This window comes from Neovison vison, chromosome 1, assembly GCF_020171115.1.
Source record: "Neovison vison isolate M4711 chromosome 1, ASM_NN_V1, whole genome shotgun sequence".
Classification (NCBI taxonomy): Eukaryota; Metazoa; Chordata; class Mammalia; order Carnivora; family Mustelidae; genus Neogale; species Neogale vison.
The window spans coordinates 146,208,413-146,226,729 of record NC_058091.1 but is presented as its reverse complement, the minus strand read 5'-3'; the positions used below and the strand labels follow the sequence as shown (position 1 = coordinate 146,226,729).

Below are 18,317 nucleotides of genomic sequence, written 5' to 3'. Positions count from 1 at the left end.
CGGGGGGGCGCGGGGGCCCCTGGGCGGGCCCATGGAGCGGCCGAGCGGCTCGGAGACGGAGCGGGCAGAGGGCGAGCCCGAGGTGAAGAAGCGGCGGCTTCTGTGCGTGGAGTTTGCCTCGGTCGCGAAGTGCGACCCCGCCGTGGCTCAGTGCTACCTGGCGGAGAACGACTGGGAGATGGAAGTAAGCTTCGTCGCTCTCTCTCATCCTCCTCGCCTCGGGCCGGGGCGCGCCCGGGTCTCACGGCTGTGTGTGTTTTCCAGAGAGCGCTGAACTCCTTCTTCGAGCCGCCCGCGGAGGACAGCGCCGCGGAGAGCCCCCCTGGCACGGCGGCGGGGCCCGAGTGCTGGTGAGGGGGCGCGCGGCCGGGCGGAGGCGCGGGTTGGGGGCTTCCCCCACGTGCGCTGCGGGCCGGGCGGGGCCCCTCCTCGGGCCGGTCGGGGTCGGGACGTGAGCGCTGCGGAGTGGGTGGGGGAGGCAGAGTTCTGTGCTCCGGAGCGGGAGCTTGGCAGACTCCGGCTTCCTGGCGGGGGGTGGGGGGGTCGTTCACGCACGCCCTGCCGGCGGCGGGGCGGGAGCTCCCGCGCTGCTCCGAAGTCGGCATGCGTCCACCTCCCCGCGGCTCGACCGCTGCCCGTGTTTCCCGGTGCGTCCGCTCCCACCCGCTTTCCTGCCCCACAGGTTGTTACCGGGCGTCCACCTTTCGCTCTCTCCAGTGGGCGTGCTCTCTTGCCTTGCGTCCCTCGTGAAGATACTTAATGATGTAGAAAAGGTTTGGGGTTTGGAGCCCGCGGCCGGGAAAGATTTTTTCTTTTTTAAAGATTTGATTTATCTCAGAGACAGCGAGAGCGCGCCCGCCTGAGCGGTGGGAGGTGCGGAGGGAGAAGCCGACTCTGGGGAGCAGAGAGCCAGGTGCCGGGACGGATCCCAGGACCGTGAGAGCATAACCTGAACCGAAGGCAGCCCCATAACTGACTGAGCCACTCGGGCGCCCCAGAAAGAATTCTTGAGACCTCTTTGGTGCAAATAAGTTGGTTTTATTAAAGCACGGGGACAGGGCCCCTGGGCTGTAAGAGCTGTACTGGGAGGAGTGGCCCATTACTGGCTTTCACGTTGGGAGGGGGTTAGAGTCTCTAAGGTACTTTGGAAGCAGGGTTTCCAGGGCCTTGAGGGGGCTCGCTGTTGTTAGGAAAAGGTCACTTATTACTGTTTAGTAAAAACTCCGTCATGAGACCCTTCAGATGGACATCGGTGGGTCATATGCTTGGGGGATGATTGCCAACATGTACCTTGGGAGAGAGTGGTAGAGATGGAGGAAGTTTCCAAGGGCGTTTTTCTGTGTTGAATTAGACTCACAGGATCCTGGGTACTGGGCTAATAAGACTGACTTTTGCCCTTAGCAAAGTATTAACATTAAGGCAGCTGAGTCCCCAGGGGAAGGGCACTCTGCTTCAGGGACTTGTCAATGGGCTGTAGGTAGTAAGGAAATTTAATTTTTCTTTCGCCTTTGTTTCCCACATTTATTACCTTTGCCTAGAACCTTTTTTTCGACTCTTTCCATGTTAAGTAGTATTTACCTGAAGGCCCAGCTTAGTCATGACTTACCTCCAAGAAGCTTTCCCTGATCTCTCAAGTCTGGGTAGGTTTTCCCTTGTGGGTAATCTTGCAGCATCCTGCATGAGCCGCTCACAGTAACTTAGTTTATATTATAATTGCTGTTTAATGTTTTCTGTCTCCCTCTAAACTACCGTTTGGCAAAGTTAGTATCTGTTTTGTACATTGTTAAGTCCCCAAAGTCTAGAACAATATTTGGCGTGTAATAAGCTCTTAATAAATGTATATAAAGTTCTCTGGGATAAATGGGCAGCCTGCAGAGTTAACTGTTCACAGTGAAGACACTTGTCCCTTTGATCTCTTCAGCTGCACCACCGTACAGATGTAATAAGATCATTTCTTTAGGCTCCTTTCCCTGACTGGCCTGTTGTTGGGGGAGTTGTCCCCTCATCCACGGTGACAGAGCTCTGCCTCTCCTGTTGAGGTATTTGCCTTGCTCAAGCTGGCCTGTCAGATCCTCTCTCCTGGGATTTCCAGATCAGGAGGAAGCGAGTTCAGTCTGAATCTTCCTGTGGAGCTGGAACAGTAACGTGAACCTAGTATTTGTGGGGAAGCTGAGAATGGTGCTCTGCAGGAGGAGGATGAAGCCCAGGGAAGTTGAATCAGTGGAGTCAGATCAAGAGAAAGCCTCGGTTGCATTTCCTGCATTTCCTCCAGGATAGCCGCATTCCCATACCTGGCTCTGTGACATGTTTCTGTTGCCTTCTAAATGCCTCTATTTTGCACATAGGAGCCTGAGTTAATTTTCATCACTTAAAACCTAAATTGTAACCAGGAAAGAGATTGGAACAGAGGCTCTTGATCTCAGGGTGGTGAATTTAAGCCCTCGCTATTTTGGGCGTGGGGCCTACTTAAAAAAAAAAAAAAAAAATGTACGTGCTGGGAGTGCCTGGCTGGCTGAGTTGGTAGAGCATGTGACCTTTGGTCTTGGGGTTGTAAGTTAAGCCCCATGTTGGGTATAGAGCATATTTAAAAATAAAATCTTAAGAAAGAAAGAAAGAAAGAAAAGACATTGAGACAGAGGAAGTGGATCCCTTGAAATAGTCCCACAGAAAAAATGTGAATCCAGCTAAGTAATGGCTAAAAGGAGGAGTTCCCTAGCTCAGAACTATAAACTGGAACGTTAGTGGCGCAATTGGCAAAATTTTGAGTAAGTCTTAAAATTATATGATAATGTTGTATAAGTAATAACTTTCTAATGTGCAGTAATGCTAGGTATACATGTAAGTCTGTCCTTGTTTATAGGAGGTACATACAAAGGTATTTCTGCAAACATCTCAATAAAAAGAGCAAAGCAGGTAAACGTTAAGGAAGTGAGATGTTAACATTTATGTGGGTGAATGGTGAAAAGAATTCTTAATACTGTTTTACTGAAAGTCTGTTATTATTTCCAAATAAGAAGTTAAAATAATAAGTTAACTAGATTGATCATGGTGATCACTTTACAACATATACAAATAGGAAATCATTATGTTGTGCATCTGGAATGAATATAATGTTATATGTCAGTTATATCTCAATAAACTTTTTAATTAAAAAGTTAAATTATTTACATTAAATTTATTAATGTTATAAGTATAAATCTTAAATTTATGTGTGTGTATAACTGCTTGTCAGTCACCTTTTAATAATGGTTTGTCCCGGGCGCCTGGGTGGCTCAGTGGGTTGAGCCGCTGCCTTCGGCTCAGGTCATGATCTCAGGGTCCTGGGATCGAGTCCCGCATCGGGCTCTCTGCTCAGCAGGGAGCCTGCTTCCCTCTCTCTCTCTCTCTGCCTGCCTCTCCATCTACTTGTGATTTCTGCCAGATAAATAAATAAAATCTTTAAAAAAAAAATAATAATGGTTTGTCCCTCCACTCAAATACCTGCCTTGGCGGGGATGGTGCAGAGTGGGTCAGGACCGTGGCCTGGGGCTTGTGCGTGTGGCCTCTCCAGCATGGTGGCGTCAGGCAGTCAGACTTCTTACGTGATCTCTCGGGAGAGCATGGTCAAAAACGCTTGAGTGAAAGCTGCAAAGTTTCATATGACCAAACCTCAGAAGTGCCAGGATTTCCTTTCCACCATATTCTGTTGGTCAAGTGAATCAGTAAAGCCCAGAGTCCGGGAGGAGAGGCGTTAGACCTCACCTTCCAGTGAGGGGACTGGTAAAGAATTCGCAGCTGTTACAGTGAGATCTTATTTCACATGTTTCATACATTTCACGTATGATTTAAAGTGAATCCAAATTTGGAAATCTTACACTGTGTAGTCTAATTCCAGGTTATAGTTTACAAAAGTTCTTTCTCCACAAGATGAGGGCTACTAATAGAAAATAATAATTTAAAATTAATCAGTTCAGAGATAATTTGCAGAGTTGTGTTTCATTGTGATCTTGCCAGTGTTGACCTAACAAATGAAGAGACAACTGATTCCGTTAGTTCTAAAGCCAGTACATCTGAAGGGATTCAGCAAGAAGACGGCAGCGTGTTCTCTTTCATTACCTGGAATGTTGATGGATTGGATCTAAACAGTCTGCAAGAGAGGGCTCGAGGGGTGTGTTCCTATTTAACTTTGTAAGTATTATTGCTTAGGTTCAATGGTGGCATGATTATGTGGCTTACCTATCTATAAAGAGGGTAATGGTCGAGATTATGGGTTTGGGAATCTGATCTGAGTTCCAGAAGAAACGTAAAGAATGGAGAGTGATTGCCTCTGAGAAAAAGAGTCTAGACGAGGTGGGGAGGGAACACTAACTTTTGTTAAAAGGCTTCTAGTACTGTTTCACTTAAACTTTGTATATAATTACTGCTCTGAATATTAAATTACCAGAATGGTCTGTATCTGCTACGCACTAGCTGTATGATCTTCTGTAGTCCCCTGTGAACCACCGGGGTTCTCTGCAGCTCGGTGTCCTTATGGATAATTGTTTCATGAGGATTCGTAACTTGGAAGGCATCTACTGTAGTATAGGACCCTGGTAGGCTCTCCATATACTGATTCCTGTTGTCAGGGATTCCAGTTCTTCTCACTTTAAAGTGTTAGGACGTATGTTTTCTAACTGAATTTGTTCTTACGGTATTTGTTAAATAGCACAAATCTTTCGCATTTTACAGTTACCAATTATCAGTATAAACATTGAGTGTTAAGGTGCCCTAGGGGGCAGTAGCTTTGTGTTTCTTTTATGTTGTGGTGTTCTGCTAATCTAGGTGTCAGCAAATGAAATAGTATACTTGGTATTTATTAAAATTGATGTTTTGAATTAGGTACAGCCCAGATGTGATATTTCTGCAGGAAGTTATTCCCCCGTATTGTAGCTACCTAAAGAAGAGAGCAAGTAGTTATGAGATGATTACAGGTAACGATTTTCCTGTTACTATCTTTGTCTTTGAAAAACAGTCAATGAAAGAGATAAATCAAGGTTAGCCCATACGAGTACACACAAGAAAAAGCAGAAATTAAAAAAGTTTGAGAAAAGTAAGCCAGATACAGGATACTAGAAAAACCATAAGAGAATATGTTATTCAGCTTAATATATGGGAAAAGTATTGGGAATGGATGGTTTTTCAGGAAAATATAAGTTGTCAAAATTTGAGACCTGGAGTAGTTTTTTGGTAAAAAATTAATTTATTAAAAATTTAAGTGTGATAATTGCATTTTGGTTATACTTTTTCAGAAAGTCTGTCTTTATTTCTCTTAATTGATTTTGGTTTTTTTCCCTAGCTTTTTGCCCTGGATAGTTATTTAAAAGTCTCTTCCATCTATTTTGTTTTTACCGAGTGCATTTAATGTACCACACCCTGGCTTCATTCCACAATCATTGGCTAAATCTTGTGTTTTCTTTGACTTTCACTTTTATGTAGTACGTGACTTTAATTTTGATTTATTAATAAATTCTCAGTTGCTAAGGAGAAGGTAATCTTTCTTTCTTTGTAGGACAACTTTTCTGCATTCTCTTGGGGATTCTTTTAGACTCTTTGCTGTTTTAGATTTCTTGTTTTCTGAATACCATGCTATTCCTCCTACTTGGTTTCCTTCCTCATTTTAGTGTGTGTGTGTGTGTGTGTGTGTGTCAGGTTTTTTTGTTTGTTTTGTTTTCCCCTCCTGTTTATTGTGCTGAACATGTGGTAGGAACTTTACTGGAGGATTGTGACCTTCAGTTCTGGAAAATTCTTTCCCTTTCTCCTTTTCTCCTTCTCTGTCCCCCTCCCCCTCCCCCTTCTGCTTACAGATTATCACTTTTGTAGCCACCTGCAGTCCTCCTTGGCCCTCCCTTTCCTTCCCTTGTTCCCTTCTTTCTCCTTTCCTCTTTTCCTGGTTTCCCTCTGCTCCAGTAAACCACTTTCCACTTCTTCAGCTATTTTGTTTTCTGGAAAACAGCTGGAAGCTTTTATTCACTGCCCCTCTACTTCTATTCTTTTCTCTAATTATGATTTTATACCTTTCTAAGTTTTTTGTTCATTTACTGTAGTTTTTCTGATGCTTGCAGGGTGAGAAGTGAATGCATGTTAGCTTGGCTCAGGGTCTCAGACATTTCTCAGATTTTCTTTCTTGATATTGGCATCATTAACTATTTTTGGCACTTACGTGAATTCTTTTTTATTTTTGTATTTCTCTGATACATCCAGCTACATTTTGGGAGGGGGAGGTAAACATAGGGACTCAGTTGGCTATCTTCACCTATTTTGAAGATTCAGATCCATTTAAGTATCTGTACCTATTATAAAACCTTCAGTAGGGGAACTTTGTGATAAACTACACTCTTGACTTCTCAGCCTAAATTCTTTCCCATAAACATTTGAAGGTAATGAAGAAGGATATTTCACAGCTATAATGTTGAAGAAATCGAGAGTGAAATTTAAAAGCCAAGAGATTATCCCTTTTCCAAATACAAAAATGATGAGAAACCTTTTGTGTGTGTATGTAAGTAATTTTTTTAGAATTTACTTTTTTTTTTTTTAACAATGAGTTATTTCTTATAGTTCCATTGTGGCGTCTTTTTCTTTTTTTTTCCCTAATTGCCGTTAGAGAAAATTTTATCTCTTCTACATCCTTTTAAATAGTCTTAAATGACATTGTAAATTAAGTTTTTACACAAATACAAATTTGTAAACATATAATCCTGATCTGTTAGATACCTTCCTAAGAATACTCAAAAATCTACCAGCAGTTCACATTTGGTTCCTAAAGTGATTCCCGCCCCCCCGTGCCCCGAATATATTGCATATGGTGTTCTGTTATACTCTGTAAGGCTTACAAGAATCAATCAAAAGATCTTCCTCTCCTAGAGTTTACAGATTAGCAAGGGAGAGATTGTAGTATATAGTAACTAAAGTAAAGGAAAGGCATAAAATGCCCCGGAGGAGGTGTGATGATGTGCCGTGGAAGTTTAGAGATAACTTTTAGCTAGATTGCTTTTAGTTTTGTTTCTTTTAATTGAGGCATATTTGGCACAACAGTATATACTTTCAGGTGTACAATGCAATGATCGGATATCTGTGTATGTTGAAAAATGATCACCACAGTAGTCCAGTTAGCAGCTGTTGCCATACACGGTCACATAATTTTTTTTCTTGTGATGAGATTAGCTAGGTTGCTTAGTGAAAATTTCATGAGGGAATTTATATTGGAGTTGAGCCCTGAAAAATATGCAAGATGTAGGCATTAAGAACAGAATAGTCCATGCGGTAGAACCACCATGAGCAAACTTCAGCAAATTGCATATTGTGCAATGTGTGTGTATAATATAAAAATATGTGAGAAAGGACATATACAAGTATAAATGAACATCACATTGAGTTGGATGTAGCGGGCATGAAAAGGAGTAGTGTGACAAGTTGGTAAAATAGGTAGGATCCACATTATAGAAGGTCATGAATCCCCAGTGTGAAGGAGTTTGGACTTGCTTCTGCAGGCAGTTTAAATAATTAACAGATCCTGCATTGTTAGTATCTTAACTGCAAAATGGTAAATGATTCTCAGTTATTCATTTAACTGACTTTTCTTGAGTACCTATGTGCCAGGCTCTTGATAATAGCAGAAAATAAAAGAGCCGTCTTCTCTTTCAAATGACTCATGACTTTGTAGGAGAGAAATAATTATGCTGTGGTTCAGTGTAGGGAACTTTAAAGGTAGTCTTTCCAGTATGCTAGAGGGATATTGTGGAGGGAGCCACTGATTGCCCGCGGACATTGGGGAAGGACGCGAGTGAAGGTGACATTTGAGGTAGGTCTTGCAGTATTAGTGGGTGCTTGCTAAATAGTCTTCTTCGGGAGCAGGAGTAGCATGTTGCAGCCTGACCTAGAAATACGAGCACGGTGCTGATCATACAGTGCTGCTTCGGTAAATATATACCAGTCCGTTGGACAATTGGTTGATTCTGTTACCAGATTTCCTCATTGGTGGTAGTGAATTTTAACAGCTATAATTATTTATCCTGTTTCAGGCAAGTGTGTCGGGAAATGAACTTTGCCTTATGACTTCTCATTTGGAGAGCACCAGAGGGCATGCTAAGGAACGAATGAATCAGTTAAAAATGGTTTTAAAGAAAATGCAAGAGGCTCCAGAGTCAGCTACAGTTATATTTGCGGGAGATACAAATTTAAGGGATCACGAAGTGAGTGACAAAGCCAGTTTTGTGCTTGTGGGCAGATTATTACTGTGAAACTAATTTAAGTTTCTTTTGACCAAAACTGTTATAATGTGTAAGCAGTCTTGCGGATGCAATTCAGTAAGTACTTGGCCTGTGCAGTAGGCTTGGCACTGGGGAGGTGGAAGCAGGAGGAGCTCTGACACTACTGGGGGAAAACAGAAGTATTACATCTGAAACAGACAACACAAAATGGTATGTGTTGATTAAAAAGAGGGGTATAGAGAAAACAATAGAGAGTTAAGGAAAGATTTAAGTTTTTTTGCAGAATCTTGAGTTGGAAGGTGAGGAGAACAGAAAGATTTGGGTATCATAATTTTTCCTACCTCTCTTCTGAGTTTTCTTTTGTCTACTTTTTTTTAACCCCCCCCTTTCCTGGTACTACCATCTCCAGGACTGAAACAGTCTCTTTCTCCTTAGTTCATTTGAGACATACTGGGATTTTTTTAGGATTTCTATAGACTTAGATCATATTAAGTGGTAAGCTGGCCTTGCTTTTTCCCCCATCTCTGGTTGAACTCAAATCAGATTAGAAGGGAAGTGAAACATTCATTTCATTGCCATGAACTCCAGGAGTAGAGGAAGAAGTAAAATGAGAAGGAAGCCTGTTGGGACTTGCGAAGTGAAGGCGGCATCCTAAATGCCTCTCCTTGTGATCTTGTGCTCCTGCACACAGATCATTTCTAAAAAAGTCCGACTCTTGGACTGTTCGCAAATCAGTGACTTCGTGGTAGCTGTTTTGTGGTACCTGGTTGACTAACTGACCTGTTTAAAAGAAAAATCCTGTTTTTCAACAACATGATTGGGAAAACTCGATATCCACATGCAAAAAACAAACAAACAGAAAAACCAAAGGTGCATTTTTGCCTTATATCCTATATAAAAATGTATTCAGGGGCGCCTAGGTGGCTTAGTGGCTTAAAGCCTCTGCCTTCAGCTCAGGTCATGATCCCAGGGTCCTGGAATTGAGCCCCACGTCGGGCTCTCTGCTTAGCGGAGAGCCTGCTTCTCCCTCTCTCTCTGCCTGCCTCTCTGCCTACTTGTGATCTGTCTGCCAAATAAATAAATAAAATCTTAAAAAATATATATTCAGAATAGATCAATGACCTGTAAGTAAGAGCTAAAACTATAAAACTCTTAGAAGAAAACAAAGGGGAAAAGCTTCATGACCTAGGATTTGTCAACTTCTTGGATGTGACACCAAAAGCACGACAACAAAAGCAAAGAGATGAGATGAACTTGATCGCAATGAAGAACTTGTGTGCATCAGAGGACATGATCACTGAATGAAATGGCAGCCCACGGGATGGAAGAAATATTTGTAAATCCTACAGATGAAGAGTAACAATAATATAATTAATATGATATTGATGTTATATGAAGAATTTCTACAAAAAAGAAACAACCTGATTTTAAAATGAGGAAAAGACTTAAGCAGACATTTTTCCAAAGAAGATATACAGATGGCCAACAAGTACAAGAGAAGACGCTCCACGTCACTAGTCATTAGAGACATGGAAATCAAAGCCATCATGAGGTATTACATCGGTTAGCATGAGTATTAGCAGAATGCCAGAAAAGAAAAGTATTGGCGAGGATTTGGATTAGAACCCTTGTGCAGTGCTGATGGGACTATCAAGTGGCATCGGTGCCATGGAAAATGATGTAATTCCTCCAAAAACAAACAGTTTCCATATGGTCCAACAGTTCCACTTTGGGTGTGTACCCAAAACAAAAGCAGGGTCTCGAAGAGGTGTCTGCACGCCTGTGTTCAAAGCAGCGGCAGTAGTCACAGTAGCTAAAACATGGTAGCGACCAAAGGGACCATTGACGGATGGATAAACAAACTGTATTCATGCGATGGGACTATCATTCAGCCTTAGACAGGAAGGAAACACTGACAACACGCTCCCGTACGGACAGACCCTGGACAGTACACTAAATGAAATAAGCCAGTTACAAAAGGACAAATTTTTTATGACTTCTCCTGTGAGTTTCCTAAAGTAGTCAAATTCATACAGAGTATAATTGTGGTTACCAGGGGCTGGGGAGGATAGAATGGGGAATTATTGGGTACAGTTTGAGTTTGTGAAAAGGGAAAGGTTCTAGAAATGGATGGTGGTGATGTTGCACAGTTAACGTGGATGTGCTGAGTGCCATAGAACTGTGCTAACTTTTATGTTGAGGAAGTATTGCAGGTTCGCTTCTAGACTACCGTAATGAAGTGCATACTATAGTAAAACGAATTTTTTAGTTTTCTGTTGCATATAAAATTATGCTTATTCTACTGGAGTCTATTATAAAGTATTCACGGGCATTATGTCTAAAAAGCAGTATATGTACCTTAATAAAAATACTTTATTGCTAAAAATGATAACCATCATCTGAGTTGTCAGCAAGCCATGAACTTTTTTGCTGGTAAGAGGGTCTTGCCTTGATGTTGATGGCTGCTGGCTGATCGGGGTGGTTGCTGAAGAGTGGGAGGGCTGTAGCCGTTTCTGGAAACAAGGCAATGACATTGGCTACAGTGATTGACTCTTGCTTTCATCACTTCTCTGTGCAGGGCAATGCCTTTTGATCCCATTTTACCCACAGTAGAACTTCTTTCAAAATTGGAGTTAATTCTTGCAAACCCTGCCCTGCTTTATCAATTAAGTCTACATAATTTTCCACATCCTTTGTTGTCATTTCAAGTTTTCACCAGGAGTAGATTCCATCTCAAGAAACCACTTTCTTTGCTCATCTATAAGAATCAACTCTTGGGGCGCCTGGGTGGCTCAGTGGGTTAAAGCCTCTGCCTTTGGCTCAGGTGATGATTCCAGGGTCCTAGGATTGAGCCCTGCATTGGGCTCTGTGCTCAGCGGGTCGCCTGCTTCCCTTCCTCTCTCTCTGCCTACTTGTGATCCTGGTCTGTCAAATGAATAAATCTTAAAAAACAAAACAAAACAAAACAACTCTTAATCATTTCAAGTTTTACCATCAGATTGTAGCTCTACTTCTAATTTTCTTGCTGTTTCTACACATGTGCAGTGACTTCCTCTGCTGAAGTCCTGAACCCCTCGAAGTCATCCTTGAGGGCTGGGAGTCACCTTCCAAGCTCCTGCTAATGTGGTATTTTGACCACTTCCCATGAATCATGAATGTTCTGAATGACATCTAGTATGTTGAATCCTTTCCAGGTTTTTTAACATTTTTTCCCAGATCCATCAGAAGAATCACTATATATGGCAGCTGTATTATGAAATGTGCTTCTTAAATAGTAAGACTTGAAAGTGGAAATGACTCCTTGCTTCATGGTCTGCGTAGTGGATGCTTTGTCAGTAGGCGCAAAGACAACATCTCTTTGTCCATCTACACTAGCTTGTGGGTGCATTGACCAGGTACATAGTCAGTGAACAGTGACATTTTGAAAGGAGTTATTTGTTTTGTTTTGTTTTGTCTTCCTGAGCAGTAAGGTCTCAACAGTGGGCCTAAAATAATCTGTCATATTTTAAACAGATGAGCTGTCATCCGGCTTTGTTGTTCCACATATAGAACACGGTAGATTTAGGGGCACTTGGGTGGTTCAGTTGGTTAAGTGTCTGCCTTCAGCTCAGGTCATGATCTCAGGGTCCTGGGATTGAGCCCCGCATCAAGCTCTGTGCTCAGTGGGGAGTCTGTTTCTCCCTCAGCCTCTCTCTGTGCTCGCTCTGTGTTGCTCATTCTCTCTTTCAGATAAATCTTAAAAAAAAAAAAAGAAAAAGATTTAGCATCATCCTTTTTTATTATTAAGCTTTTATTTTAATTCCAGTATAGTTAACATACAGTGTTACATGAGTTTCAGGTATAAAAGACAGTGGTTCAACAATTCCATACAGAGTTAGCATCATTCTTAAGGGCCCTAGGAGTTTTAGAATGGGGAATGTGCATTGGCTTCAACTTGAAAGTCAGCTGCTTCATTGGCCCCTAACAAGAGAGCCAGCCTGTCCTTTGAAGCTCTAAAGCCAGGCACCGACTTCTCTCTAGCTGTAAAGCCTTAAATGGCATCTTCCAAGAGAAGGCTGCCTCATCTACATTGGAAACCAGTTGTTTCCTGCAGCCACCTTTGTTAACCCTGTCAGCTCCATCTTCTGGAGAACTTGCTGCGGCTTCTCCATCAGCACCTGCTGCTTTGCCTTGTACTTCATGTTATAGGGATGGTTTCTTAAACCTCATGAACCAACCTCTCCTGGCTTCAGATTTTCCTTCTGTGGCTTCCTCACCTCTCTCAGCCTTCATAGAATTGAATTAGAGCCTGGTTCTGGATTAGGCTTTGACCTAAGGGAATGTGTGGCTGGTGTGATCCCGTATCTAGGCCCTTCTGACTCTCCATATCAACAGTAATGCTGTTTCAGTATCATTCATGTGTTCACCGGAGTGACACCTTTAATTTCCTTCCAGAACTTTGCCTGTGTATTCACAATTTGGCCTATCCTGGCTTTAGATACACGTTCTTCTCTAAGCTTGATCATTTCCAGCTTTCGATTTAAAGTGGGAGACAAGTGACTCAATTTCAATATTGTGTCTTGGGTTAGGGAGACCTATGGAGGGGAGGAGAGGAGGGAAAGGCTGGTGCGTGGAGCAGTCAGAACATACAACACTTATAAGTTCACTATCATGTGGGCACAAGTACAATAGTAGGATCAAAGATCCTGATCATAGATCACTGTAACAAATACAGAAATAGTAGGAGAGTTTGAAATGTAAGGGTTACCGAAATGGGACACAGAGACGCAAAGTGAGCAGATACTGTCGGAGCGATGGCACCAGTAGACTTGCTCAGTGCGGCGTTGTCACAGACCTCCAACTTGTGAAGAACACAATGTCTGTGGAGTGCAGTAAGTAAGTAAGTGTAAGTAAGTGGCATGAGAGCAAGAGTGGGACAGAATGTAAGAGTGGGACAGTAAGTAAGTGTAAGTAAGTGCAGTAAGTAAGTAAGTGTAAGTAAGTGCAGTAAGTAAGTAAGTGCAGTAAGTAAGTGTAAGTAAGTGCAGTAAGTAAGTAAGTAAGTGCAGTAATGCCTGTATTATACCACAATAAAATGGTGTTAAAATCCTGGAGTGTGAAGAGGGAGAAGGAAGATTTGATATAAATTTCAAATGAAACTCTGAAGGCAGTTAATCGTATTTGATCATAGAAATGCTGTACGTCTACATTTATAGACTAAAGTAGAGTAACAGTTTTGCCTACCTTTCACTTGGGTTCATTTTTAAAAAACGAATAGCAATAATAGAAGCTGCGGATTTTCAGCCTTCTAAGTTTTATCTACTACCCAGAGTTAGGAATCTGTTTATGGCAGAAGAGAAGGACAAATTCCAGACCTCTCTGGCTGTTTAGATACTTTTATATTACCTACTTATATTACTTTTATATTACCTACCATAGACCAAAATGCTTTTTATAATATATTTAATATTAATACATAATCTCACATTGGTACATTAATTTGTGACATTCTGATTTGAAATGTTGCACTTAGACATAATACTGAAACTTTTTTTGGTTAGGAGAAAAAGGACTAAAAGTTTTCTTTTTCTTTTCAGGTCACTAAGTGTGGTGGTTTACCCAGCAACATTTTGGATGTCTGGGAGTTCTTGGGCAAACCTAAGCATTGCCAGTATACATGGGATACACAAATGAACTCTAACCTTGGAATATCTGCTGCCTGTAAGCTTCGTTTCGATCGAATATTTTTCAGGACAGCAGCCGAAAGTGGCCATATTGTTCCCCAAAGTATGGACCTCCTTGGATTGGAAAAACTGGACTGTGGTAGATTTCCTAGTGATCACTGGGGGCTTCTGTGCAACTTAGATGTGATCTTGTGAAATGCTTTCCAAATAAGAGTTTTCTGCCTTCTGAGTAATTCTGTTCTGGATTTTTGCAAATGTAATTTCTACCTGTCTGGAAAGGTAGGTTATATGGAGGAATTAATATACTACATCATTGTAACAGAAGAAAATACTACTGGGATTCTTATTTTGTGGAATGCATCCTCAAATTTCAGAGCTAAATATTGATGTTGATTTAAACTAAAGTGTACAGAGTATGAGACTTCTTCATAAAGGCCGCCAAGACCATCAGAGCTTCTGATAACTGCCCAGAGCTGCCAGCTGGTTCTCGAGCAGGGCCGCGTTGTCTCTGGGCTAGCCTTTATATTCTGTTTTTAAAATCAGGCACCAAATAGTTTATATCTAAGTAAATCTTTAAAAATAAGACGTTATTGTGCTTGGAGGATTGGATCTTCCAATTCAGATAATCTTAAGTGAAAAAGCCATGATTATGTGCATTTAAGTAGGTGGCAACTATCCTATAGCAGACTTCATTTTTGTTAGCTAACAGCACATGAGCGGTAAGCCGTAAATGAAATCTGATTTGAAATGCCTTCACTATTTAAAATTCATGTTTGTCAACATGTTGCTCTTCATTTTGCCAAAATCAGGCTTGATAATGATTAAAGTTGGTGTTATAGCTGCATTGGACTTTTTTCCTAACAGAAAATAAATGTTTAAAGAGGAATAGCCTTTTAGACTTACTTCTTATACAGTTGAATTATTTTACAGGAGAGGGATAAGGAGCACTTTTCAGTGTGCTTTAAAGAAATTTTTTTCCCTCGTAAAAGGAATGTACTTTAAATAAAGAATTTTACTTGTTTATAGTTGGTTTTAGTATGCTTTTATGCCCATGATGGGATTGAAGTTTTTACTTGCTTCTTGTTCCTGGTCCACGGCTCTGACTCACTTTTGTGTGGAAGAAAACAGCTTCTATGAAGCTTCTCAACCCACCAAGAACTACCAAGCATACATTGATATCCTCAGTATAAAAAAAGGAAAGCTGGGGAGAATAATTAGAATGAGAAGTGACAGAGCCTCATTTTCATCAGGGATGTCAAAATTAACAGCTAAGACACTAAAAAAACAAGCTGAATTTATATATAATCTCTTTGTAGTCACAATGGAAAGGAGATTTGTGTATACTTATTTAATCCTTTCAAATGAGAATGCTAATATCTTAGCATACATTATGGAGGCAATAGTTAATTTATATAGGAAAAGGATGTTTTTGGCATAAATTATTTATTCACGTGGAAGAATAATTGTTGAAAGAACCATACCTTACATCATATTACAAAAAAAATTGAGTGAAAGGCTAATTATAAAAAATAGAATATATAGTACCGTGTATTAGATTAAGTGATTATTGTTTGAAAACTTTGAAAGGAGCATCATTTTTTTTCTTTCTTTTTTTTTTTTTTTTAGATTTTATTTATTTATGTGACAGAGAGAGATCACAAGCAGGCAGAGAGGCAGGCAGAGAGGAGGAAGCAGGCTCCCCGCTGAGCAGAGAGCCCGATGCGGGACTCGATCCCAGGACTCTGAGATCATGCCCTGAGCTGAAGGCAGCAGCTTAACCCACTGAGCTACCCAGGTGCCCTGGAGCATCATTTCTTTTTTAAGATTTTATTTACTTATGTGAGAGAGAGATAGTGAGAGAGAGCACAAGCAGGGAGGAGAGGGAGAAGCAGGCTCCACTAAGCAGGGAACCTGATGCGGGGCTTGATTCCAGGACCCTAAGATTATGACCTGAGCTGAAGGCAGATGCTTAACTCAATGAGCCACCCAGGTACACCAAAAGCATAATTTCTTTTCTATGACTCAAAGCATTCAAGTGAAGTAACTTCCAGTTTACTGTTTATAATAGCAAAATCTAAGAAATCAGGTTTGGTTTTTTATTTAAGATTTTATTTGAGAGAGCAAGCTCGAGCAGTGGGAAGCGGTAGAGGGAGAAGCAGGCTCCCCACTGAGTGGGGTGCACGATTCAGGACTCAATCCCAGGACCCTGGGATCATGACCCAAGTGGAAAGCAGATGCCAGAGTAGAAGGCAACCAACTGAGACACCCAGATCTCTAAAGAATCAGTTTTAACTGATGTGAATGGGAACAATTAAATCACTTTCTTAAAAAGTTTACTTATTTATTTTTGGGACGCCTGGGTGGCTCAGTTGGTTAAGCAGCTGCCTTCGGCTCAGGTCGTGATCCCAGGGTCCTGGGATCGAGTCCCGCATCGGGCTCCTTGCTCAGCAGGGAGCCTGCTTCTCCCTCTGCCTCTGCCTGCCATTCTGTCTGCCTGTGCTCGCTTTCTCCCCCTCTCTCTCTCTGATAAAAAAAAAAAAAAAAAAAGTTTACTTATTTATTTTTAAACAATCTCTACACCCAGTGTGGAGCTTGAACTCATAATCCCAAGATCAAGAGTCGCACATTCCTCTGACTGAGCCTGCCAGGGGACCCACAAGTTAATTTTCTTTTTTAAGTAGGCTCCACGCCCAGCTTGGAGTTGCATGAAGGACTTGAATTCCTAGCCCTGAGATGGAGACCTGGCATGAGAGCAAGAGTGGGACACTTCACAGACTGAGCCACCCAGGCACCCTTAAACAATTCCCAACGAATGCAAGAATTAAGAACCTATTAATAAGCAATATCTTGAATTTTTTTACTTTGGCTCTTGAATTTTTCCAGAATACTAGCTCTGAGTACCTTACTTCCCTTGGGGAAATGCCAACTCGGAATCTTGTATTTATTTCAATAGACTAAACACCACCATTGCCACCGATGTCGAATATACTTGAAGCTTGCTAGACCTTGGTAATTCCGGTCTTTGTACAGTCTGTTAGACAAATGTTCCATCCAACAGCATATAAACAAGAGCAGATGAAGTAGAAGAGCTATACTAAGGAAACATACTTTATCCTTAATATTTATTATAGTCTCTGACATGTAGCCAGACCTCAATAGATGCCATTAAATGCTGAAGAGAAGTGAAGGATAGTATCCTAACATTAGTGTCCTAGGGAGGCCGACTAACCTTTTCATGCAGTGCCAAAATAGATTCTAAATTTATATACGTATCAAAACAGGTATTCATTGTAATGGCACTGACTTAAAAGATGTTAAAAGTTGAATGTTCTGGGCTAAACCCATGCATATTAAAGATCTTTGGGAACAAGCCTGTTGGCTCAGTCAGATTATTGGTACAGTGAGAGGGCATTCAGGGTATTGTGGAATGTCAGGTGGGAGGAGAAAGGGCGTAAGGTGTGGGTTCCCATTGAAGTGGGTTCCCAGGTCTGGATTCTGTGAAGGGTCTTGGTATCAGAAATCGGTCCCTGTTGGTTACTTTTTCAGAGGCAGATTGGAAAAGAAAGGGGGTTAACTAGAGATTGGGTTCTTTCGTGAGCAGAAGAGAGTGTAGTAACTGGCATCACCAGTGTGCGTGGGTTGCAAAACAGGTGGTGTCTGGGGTAAGAAAGCAAGTCATTTACAGAGAGGATTGTTACCTCATTTATGGGGTGAGTTTAGGAGGTGAGTTTCTTAAGGTTCTTCTGACATCTGGGGAAGTCATCCTGATTGCATGACTTTCGGAGAGACCGTATTTCCTCTTAACTTTGCTCTGGCTTTATCTGTGTCTTCCCAGCCTGGTCAGTGGCACGATTGCTTTTTTTCTTTTTGGTTCAATCTGATTTCCATTCTTTCAGTCCTGGATAGCTTTCTCTTGCAGCGTTCATTATTGAATTCCCATAGTGGTCCTAAATGAGTGCAATTATCTCCACTTTGTAACTGAGGAAACCGAAGTTTAGCAGGGTTATGTAAGTCGTCCAAGGCCTATCCGCCCCCATCGAGAAGCCTAGGAGGGGCTTGCTCGTGGGGTCTGGTGACTCGGTGCCGTATGTCCCCCCGCCTTGGTAATGTGCTAGGAATGAATGCTCGAGGAACGCGCTGGCTTCTTTTTCCAATCTCTATTTAACCCCCCTTCTTTTCCAATCTGCCTCTGAAACAGTAACCAACAGGGACCAATTTCTGATCCCAAGAACTTCACAGAATCCAGTGTTACCCTACTTAGACATTTGAGCATCTTTATTGTACAAAAACAGAATAAATGCAAGAAAGGGTCTTCTTCCTCGTGAATTTTCTGCGATTCCGATCATCATCTTCCCATAAACGCAAATGTAGCCTAAACACGGTGGGCACCTAATTAACTTAGAATGCGTGGAGTTGACCGGGCCCCTCC

General features: G+C 41.7%; 1 protein-coding gene across 1 annotated transcript; it reads left to right on the top strand.

Annotated features, from left to right (window-relative positions):
* Positions 1 to 14,913, top strand: TDP2 (tyrosyl-DNA phosphodiesterase 2). Its single transcript, XM_044260004.1, has 7 exons — positions 1 to 184; positions 265 to 350; positions 3,994 to 4,167; positions 4,858 to 4,949; positions 6,396 to 6,514; positions 8,037 to 8,207; positions 13,802 to 14,913. The coding sequence occupies exons 1-7, from the start codon at positions 32 to 34 to the stop codon at positions 14,081 to 14,083; spliced, it is 1,077 nt and encodes a 358-aa protein (XP_044115939.1). The 5' UTR covers positions 1 to 31; the 3' UTR covers positions 14,084 to 14,913.
* The last annotated feature ends 3,404 nt before the right edge of the window (positions 14,914 to 18,317 follow it).

Excerpts from the sequence above, each read along its gene's own strand:
- TDP2 (XM_044260004.1), top strand. The coding sequence starts at position 32 with ATGGAGCGGCCGAGCGGCTCGGAGACGGAGCGGGCAGAGGGCGAGCCC. Across the intron at positions 6,515-8,036 it reads GAAACCTTTTGTGTGTGTAT|GCAAGTGTGTCGGGAAATGA; the intron begins GTAAGTAATTTT and ends ATCCTGTTTCAG. Across the intron at positions 8,208-13,801 it reads CAAATTTAAGGGATCACGAA|GTCACTAAGTGTGGTGGTTT; the intron begins GTGAGTGACAAA and ends TTTTCTTTTCAG.